This window comes from Octopus bimaculoides, chromosome 15, assembly GCF_001194135.2.
Source record: "Octopus bimaculoides isolate UCB-OBI-ISO-001 chromosome 15, ASM119413v2, whole genome shotgun sequence".
Lineage (NCBI taxonomy): Eukaryota > Metazoa > Mollusca > Cephalopoda > Octopoda > Octopodidae > Octopus > Octopus bimaculoides.
In genome coordinates, this window is record NC_068995.1 from 13737976 (window position 1) to 13747103 (window position 9128).

General features: G+C 36.4%; 1 protein-coding gene across 4 annotated transcripts in view; it reads right to left on the reverse strand.

Moving 5' to 3' along the window:
- LOC106877922 (protein DENND6A) overlaps nucleotides 1-9128 on the reverse strand; it is a 99004-nt gene that overhangs the window by 26763 nt on the left and 63113 nt on the right. For 3 of the 4 annotated variants that reach the window (XM_014926992.2, XM_014926993.2, XM_014926995.2), the window contains exons 8-9: nucleotides 2110-2175; nucleotides 166-221 (exon numbers count right to left, since the gene is read on the reverse strand). In XM_014926992.2, coding sequence (XP_014782478.2) covers nucleotides 166-221; nucleotides 2110-2175 — 122 coding nt within the window. The remainder of the gene's footprint in view (nucleotides 1-165; nucleotides 222-2109; nucleotides 2176-9128) is intronic. The other variant, XM_014926996.2, reaches the window with a different exon arrangement.

Below are 9128 nucleotides of genomic sequence, written 5' to 3' on the forward strand. Positions count from 1 at the left end.
TATATATAGTAAAAACACTTGCCCATGATATAGAACACTGGAATTGAACTTGCAACCATGTGGTTAGAAGAGAACTTCAGAACGACACATCTATGCTTATAGGTTACTTGAGAATACAAACTTCAACCCATTGGGCTGAAATAAATTAAGGTAATTGTTACTTACCTAAAAATATCAGCTTCATGTAGTGTTGGTAGGATTGTGTGTGCAGGTAGAGTAGGCTGTGGAAAAGAAGAGAATTTACATGAAAGTTAATATCAATGTTTTTTTGTTTTTTTTACATTGACTTAAGGCTTGATATTTCAAGGGGAGGGTAAAATACAGTTAACTTATTCAGACTCAGTTCATAACTAGTATATATTTTTCTGACCAACACAAGTGTGAAAAGATAATTTTTACCAAAAGTGTAATCAGATACAGGTTATAGAAAGATATAAGCTGACTGTAAGTCATTATATAATCCCAATTCATCACCTAAAAAATTTCAGTTGCACAAAGTATTAGGAGTATAAGATATTTTTTGTTAATAAGCAAACTGGTAGAATTGTTAGAGCATTTAAAGTATTCATCCCAGCTCATTAAATTCTAAAACCAAATTCTGCCAACTTTCCCTTCATCCCTCAGGAGTCAGTAAAATAAAGAAGCAGTCAAATACTGGGGTTAATGGTACTGACTTACCCCTTCCTCCCAGAACTGTTCTCTTAACCAGAGACCATAATTTAGTTCTGCCACTTTCTACAACAACTATTTCTGCTACTCTTGTATCATTAGGTCATTATTAATAATGATTTCAAATTTTGGCACAGGGCTGGAAATTTGGTGGGAGGGAGTATGTTGATTACATTGACCCCAGCAGACTTTGAACTCAGAACATGAAGATGGATGAAATGCCGCTAAGCATTTTGCTTGGCATGTTGATGACTCTGCCAGTTTGCTGCCTTACCTCATTATTAATAATGACCTTCATCTCAGTCTGCAAATCACTAACCAGTTTGATCAATATATTTTGGGCTTGGATGATGTTGTTCTGGTCAAGCTCTAGGTTAACACAGATTGACCAAATTTGTGATTAAGGACAGTGCAGGATTCAGACTTGGTGAAGTCTCAAGCTATATAAAACTTGGAGGCCCCTCGATAAAGAAATTACACTAGAAGGTTTTACAAAAATTTAAAATATGTACATGTATGGCTAAGGAGAAATATTACTTAGTTTGGAAACAGGTGAGGTTTGGCTATAGAAAATGTCATTCAGCCGTAGAAAATCTGCTTCAATGAAATCCATCTGACCCATGCAAGCATGGAAAAATGGATATTAAAACAATGATGTGCCATTCAATTATTTTGAGGTCTGTGAAAATTCTGAGGACCTTAAATAGTATTACTTAGTGTATTCCTAATTTGGTATCTTTTTTTCTAGCGATGAGATATTTAAACCTTTAGCATTTAAACCAGCCATATATTCTACTTGTTTTGTGTTCAAACTGACCAGATCTCACACCTACCCTACAATGTCATTCTAAAAATATACAATCACATCATTGCTATCTTGAAGCTACAAGATAATACATGATTAATTAAAAGTAATGTGAATAAATAAGCATTACATTTGACAGAGTAATTTGAATGCTAAAGGGTTAAAATAGCATTATCCAATGTGTCCTTCCTTTTTAATATGGTGGTATTAGAGATGAGGGAGATTAGGCAGCATTTTTCTAACTGGCTCCTCCATTGGTGATGTTTGTATTAGGGGACTGATCTTCAAAACATTTTCAAAATGCTTTAGTCAGAAATATAAACCCTTTTGTCACTATATTTCTAATGAAATACACTGCCCTTCAAAGAAATGAAGAATTTTGTAAAATAACTTTGCCATTGTTAAATTTGGTGTTTGGAATTTAAATTAGCATGAAATCTTGATGAGAGATTTTAATCTAGATGATTTTCAAACTTGAAGTTTATATTACAAAATCAGGAGAGGCTTTGGGTAGGTTGGAGTCAAAGGGGGTGAAAGTGATTTCTATTATTGAAAGGAAAAAGTTCATGCGCATCAAAACAGACAGCAAATTTGAAAGATATTCATGAATGAAATAATGATGGAGAGATTCATACCATTAGAGGTACTCTTGGCTGGTTAATGATTCCTACAAGTTTATCCGACCGACATGGTACTCTCAGCTAAAAATATATGAGAGGAGATGGGTTAATATTTGCTGTATCAAATACAGGAATTATAGGTGTTTCAATCTGAGGAAATAATTGGATTTGATTAAAAAGAGAAACAATACTATCGCATGTATGTGTGTGTGTGTGTGTGTGTGTGAATTGCCTGCAAAAAAAAAAAGATGGGGAGGAGGAGAGGATGACTTCTTTTGGCTATACTCAAGATTATTTCCAAGGGACTGAATAATGTAGAACTGGTTACGTTGATGATGATGATGAAGCCAAAAGACCAAAGAAGCTGTAGTACTCAATAACAAAGAGACAGAATAACCTACAAGAGATGGAAGTTGACAGATAGTCACATGATGTGCAATACAATATAAAACTGAGACAACAACTAAAAAAAAAAAAAAAAAAAAATTTCTTTACAGCAGACAGCTGCTCTATCATAATAATGATAGTGTAGAATAAATAAAACCGAGGGTTCAGAAATAGAAGGGTAAAGAATTCTTTTTTTTTTTCAAAAATTGTAACAACAAAACTAAAAATTTGAAAAAACAAAAGACTATCTCTTGTTTTTTTTTAGACTCAAGCTCTCACCCTCCACCACTTGTTAGATAAGTAAGTTGATGAGATTAAAGGATTAAATTATTGTTTAACATTCTTTATACCAACATGCCTGAAGCAGTTCCTGGTTCTATGATAAAATCGTTCCATTTTAAATGGTTGGAATTTAAATTTAAATCTTCCATCATAGTTTTATGCAAAAACATATTGTTACATTATGTTTAAAAAGCCATTTTAACAATGACAAAATTAATTTAATTTATTAAACACTTTCAGTTGTAATATGGTTACAAAAGTGTGAAAATAATGTTTTCCTATGTATAAAAAAAACGAAGACTTTATTTTAGAAAAGAACCTCATAGTCTTATGCAATGATTTGAAAAGTATAGCTAGTACTTATTTTATGAACCCTGGTGGGTCAAAATTAAATACTATGAGACATTTAAACTGATGCTATAACCAACATTTTTGGCCTAGTCACCGCCCTAAAAAATACAGAAATATTACAGACAGATCAGATGAATAAGTGTTCCATACAACTAAATGCCAGAAATGGAATAGTAGGCCAACGTTAATGTAATTATCAGGAATTTAGGAAAACTGATAACACTGGAGAGGAGAATAAGAAAAATAATGAGTGTGTTTTGTTTAGTATTTTTTCACGAATGCATCATCATACAGAAGCAGATAGAGGAAGGCTAAACTGTATGGTGGTCAGAGAATGGCTGAGATATTTCTGTTTACAGAAAATTATAATATCAACAAAGTGGGCGGATGAAAATGCCTAATGTAAATATAAATGAAGGAGACTAATTGGAAGATGTAATACTGTTAAGGATGATATACTCTATCTAGAAGATGGGTTAGTACAATCACAGCTGGCATGTATCTTCAGAATCAGGGTTCACCTGAGGCACATCAACAACAAATATTCATAGGTAATGAAGGAGCCGCTAGTCAGTTGCTTGATTTGCAAGAAATAGTAACTAAATCTCCCTCAAACCATACCCCATCATCATGCTGTTATGAAAAATGAAATGTAAATAACTCCTCAGCCACAAAAAGGCATTTAAGGGTTTGTGTTTAGTTCTGGTTTTATAGTGTTAAGCAGTTGAGTTGGGGCTAACCTGGAGTTAAACAGAGACAACTACAACTAAAATGAAGGGCAATAAATATCAATAAATAGTTTTAAAAAACTGCCACCATCGCCATCATCATTTAACATTCATTTTCCATACTGACATGGGCTGGGCAGTTTGATCAGAACTGGCAAGCCAGAGAGCTGCATCAGGCTCCAATTGTCAGATTTGACATGGTTTCTATGGCTGGATGCCCTTCCTAATGCCAAACACTTTACAGTATGTACTGAGTACTTTTCACGTGATGATGGCACAGGTGCTTTTTACCCGGTACCAGTATGGGTGCTTGTTACATGGCACCAGCACAGGTGCTTTTGGTGCTGTGTGTATTCTCAGTTTTAATTTAAAGCTACACCGAAGTAGATAAAAGAAGGCTAAATTGAATGGTAGCTAGAGAAAAGGTTGGATAGTTCAGTATGAAGAATACATTTATATAAATATAATTTCAGCAGAAGTGTGCTGATGGAAATACCTAAAGTATATACAAATGAGGGAGTTCATTGGAAGAGTTAAAGATAAACTATATCTAGAGGAAAGGTAGTACAATGACTACTGGCATGTCTCTTCTGAATCAGAGTTGACCTGGGGTTCAGCCATAACAAATAAATATTCAAAGGCAATGAGGGAGCCTCTAGTCAGTTACTTGATTTGCAAGAAATAGCAAGTTAATCACTCTCAAAGCACATATCGCCTTCTTAAAAATGGAAGGACACAGTTAATGTCTGAAAAAAAAAAAGAAAGAAAAAAGGAGATATGGTGACTGATACACTCCAATAATTAACTCTCCGAACATGATACCCATTCCTGACAGGCATATTAAGGCTTATTGTTACACCAGTGGCTGTCAACTAGGGTTCACATGACCCTTAGGGATCCATATAAGATTTTCCTGTTAAAATTTATGTGCAATAAATTGGTTATATGTCCAGAATAAACAAAATATTTTAACAATTTTTATAAAAATTCTAATAATATTTAATTATAAAAATATAATAGGATTTTTTAAAAAATTGAATAGGTCTGAGGGTCCAGTAGAATAAAATAGGGATCAAAGGGGTCCATAGGCAATAAATGGTTGAGAACCATTGTTGAACACTAAAGTGTTCTTGTTTAGAAATATTGGCTAAAGCTAAGCTTCTGTTCTGGTTAGGTTAGCAGCCAAGTACACTGGAAAACGTGCTGGTAGTACAAAATTTGGGAGAGATGGAAAAATGACACATTCCATAAACAGCGATAAAAGAAAAATGGTAAGAATTAAATGTTAAATTATTGATGCCACAAAGACTCTTGATCACAAGGACCAGTCCTTGTGTTGTAGTGGTTAGTGTACCTCAATACTCCTCAAGAGCTATGCCAGCATAGTGCAAGCTCTGGGTAAGGCCTGCCATGCTGGATAGATCAAAGTATAGAGTCCAGGCTAATATAGATTGCCTCTTCCTAAGGTAAAAAATAGGTTTGTTTAGGGCCAACAACCCCTACTTAGATAAAAAAAAAAAGTGTAGTTACTGAAGCATTGATGACAATTCAAAACCATGTAGAGGAAGGCCTTCCCTCAGGGTCCAGAGTAAAGAACTGTGGAAACAAATTGCTGGTGGCTTATGCTCCCTAGGAAAAGAAGGGCTTAACCCTTTGGATACCAATCCTCTTGAGAGGTTCTATGACAAATTTTACTATTTTAAAGTGGTCTAAATTATAATCCTCCATCAAAATTTTATACTAATTTGTTCTGGACCTCAGCTTAATAATGAGAAAATTATTTTACTAAATTCTTTAGTATTTTAAAAATTAATTGAAACAAAGGCAGCATATGTTGACAGAAATATGGTAACAAAAGGGTTAAGTAAGTAACAGAGAATACATAATAGTTTTAATCAGCTAAAACTAGCAGCCAAATTTCTTTCAAATTATGAATTATTGTATTAAAAATAAGGTAAGGATAAGTTGGCTTATGTAGTCCCCAGATATAGTGCCTGAAAATACAATGGGATGGCTAAGGTTGGAGTGTCTTTTACCCAAGAGCTACTAATTCAGAGATCAACCTGGATTAAACAAGAAGAACAACAAGATATTAACTAATAGATATTACAAACATGAGGATTAAAACAATTTCATTAAACAGGAGACTCGCTTTTATTTACAATGGATTAACTCTTTTGTTACAGATTTATGTATTTTAATTGCTGTTTAAAATAATTGAACATTTGGGAGGATTTAGCATAAATAACTTCCCCATTATAAAGCTAGTGTTAAAAATGGTTCTTCAAGAAATTTATGATGGAAGTTTTAACAGTAAATGTGAAAACGGATAGTTTTGTATCACAGGTGAGGCATACTGGTGAGGAAGAGGCTAGAAAGAAACAACTAGAGAAGAGAGGAACAAAGACCTGAAGAACTGAAAGTGTTCCAGTCTGTGGTTGATAAAATAGTCTATGCAAACACACACACACACACACACACACACACACACACACACACACACACACACACACACACACACACACACAGAATCAATCATTATACATGTCCAAACCCATTTTTTTTCTAGATACCTCACAATCTCAACTCTTTCGATGACTCATCTGTTTTAATGCTGCAGTTGTAGAGCTTTAACCCTGTGTCTACCCAGATTCAGCAGACCAAAGGCATTCCAGCCATGACCACCCTGTCTTGTTAGGAGTACCTAAGACTACATCATCTAATGTGTCGTTTTCATATTTAAGATAGTACAGGAAGATTTGAAGGAAATTTGGCTGCTATTTTGAGTGACCATGTAGAGACTCCCAGCAGTCTCACTCAATGAGTCTCTTCAAATTATAACCACAGGACAAGCTGAACTCAGTATTGCAATCTAATAACAGTAAATTGATGTTACCATGTGATACTTATTGACAGTTATGTGGACAGGGCAGAGCAGGGAAGGGCAGGGCCATCTGAGATTTTTGTTTTAATTAGGCTGTAGGTACAATAAAGCATTGGTGATAGGTTTCAGCTTGCTGAAGATTCAAACCCTGAACTATATACATATAGGTATACACACCGATAACAACATTAAGTAACAAAGTTTACCAGAGACACAGGCAACAGAAAGGCTTCCGTGAGAAGCTATTACTGTTACCAGCAATATCATCACTAATGAAATAGGTGAAGTGGTTTGTACCAGGGATTGAAACTGGGTCAAGTAGTGAATTAGCCGGCGCTATTAGCACTTGTCATAGTAGAGCATTTAGTCGGTAGATCTGGTGGAGCATTAAACATGTACTGTGGCATCAAATTAATATTCTGAGTTCCAACCCCAACTGGGGTCAAATTATTATTTTCATCCTATTACTAGTCATATACTGGTTCACAACAGAGCTTATGTTACTGATATGATGTGCAGTATACACGTCAGGTGTAAAATGGTATTACGCAAATAAATGGTTGGTTGTGGTTACCTAAAAATTACCTATCACAGAAATATATCTCTTTTACTCTTTTACTTGTTTCAGTCATTTGACTGTGGCCAGGCTGGAACACCGCCTTTAGTCGAGCAAATCGACCCCAGGACTTATTCTTTGTAAGCCTAGTACTTATTCTATCGGTCTCTTTCGCCGAACCGCGAAGTTACGGGGACATAAACACACCACCATCGGTTGTCAAGCAATGTTGGGGGGACAAATACAGACACACAAACATATACACACACACATATATATATATGACGGGCTTCTTTCAGTTTCCGTCTACCAAATCCATTCACAAAGCTTTGGTCGACCCGAGGCTATAGTAGAAGACACTTGCCCAAGGTGCCACGCAGTGGGACTGAACCTGAAACCATGTGGTTCGTAAGCAAGCTACTTACCACACAGCCACTCCTACGCCTATATGTTAACACAGAACGCACACTATACTACTCAAACGTAGGTATTCACTGTTCGACTACTGACTGTTAAACCAACACACGTCGAAACAACACGGTAAACCAACATGGTTGAACTAATACTGTCAACTACCACCCTTGTCACTAGTATCCTCATTCAGATGTACCAGACTAAGCAGCAAACGGTATTTAGTTAGACCTCTCTATGTTGTGGAAAAACATAGCTATGAGGAAGTGCATGGCTAAGTGGTTAGGGTGCTGGACTCATGATTGTAAGATTGTGGTTTCGATTCCCTGACTGGGCAATACATTGTGTTACTGAATAAAACCTTTTCACATTGCACTAGTATACTCAGCTGGCAAAGGTGAATAATCCTGCAACGGACCGGTGTCCCAACCAGGGAAGAATATATATGTTAGACAAAATGGGAAACTGGTCCTATGCTCCTTACAGAGTAATGTGGACTAACTATGTTGTGAGTTCAAATCCTGCCATTGTTGACTTCACTTTTTATCTCTGCAGAGTTGTCATTGTTTTTTATTTCATGAGCAGACGTCATGAGGCAAGCCACATTGTCAAAGGCAATTGAAAAGTGACGGTTCCTTTTTCTTCTCAGAAACAATCTACCTGAGAATACATTTTTCACTGTGTACTTGTTTTAAAAATATGGCTGAGTGTGATATGTAGGAGTTTTGACTGTTATTTCTAGTATGTAGAGCAACTATGTAGAAGTTACTTTGTTGCTTCAAGCCCAGAAGGGTACCTCTCTCCATTAAATTAGTGCAAGTCAGACTAAGAACAGGGTGGAAAAAGTTCAGGGAGCTATTAACTCTGCTAGCAGAAAAAGGATTCTCTCACTCAGTGAATTGCAGATTGTATGATATTTGTGTGAAGTGTGATATTGACTGAAGGGGAAACAGGGGCAGTGGATGTAGAAAATGTGTGAAGGTGGGGAAAAAAATAAGGTGAGAATACTCTGCTAGATGTGTACATGAATGACAGAGCATAAAATGAGCTGAAGGGAAAACTGGGTTTCAGAAGAATTAGAGCTGGAATGAATATGTAACATACATAGAGAGTATGATGGTTGGGTAAAGAAATATCAAGTAAGACCTGGGCTGAGGTGGTGAGGCAAGACCTTCGTACATTGGGCCTCACCGAGGCGATGACTACTGACCGAGACCTTTGGAAATGTGCTGTGCGTGAGAAGACCCGGCAAGCCAAGTAAGATCGTTGCCAGTGCCCCTGGACTGGTTCTTGTGCGGGTGGCACATGAGATGCACCATTTTGAGCGTGGCCGTTGCCAGTACCGCCTGACTGGCTCCTGTAGGATTTTCGAGCGAGATCGTTGCCAGTGCCCCTGGACTGGCTTGTGCGGGTGGCACATAAAAGACACCATTTC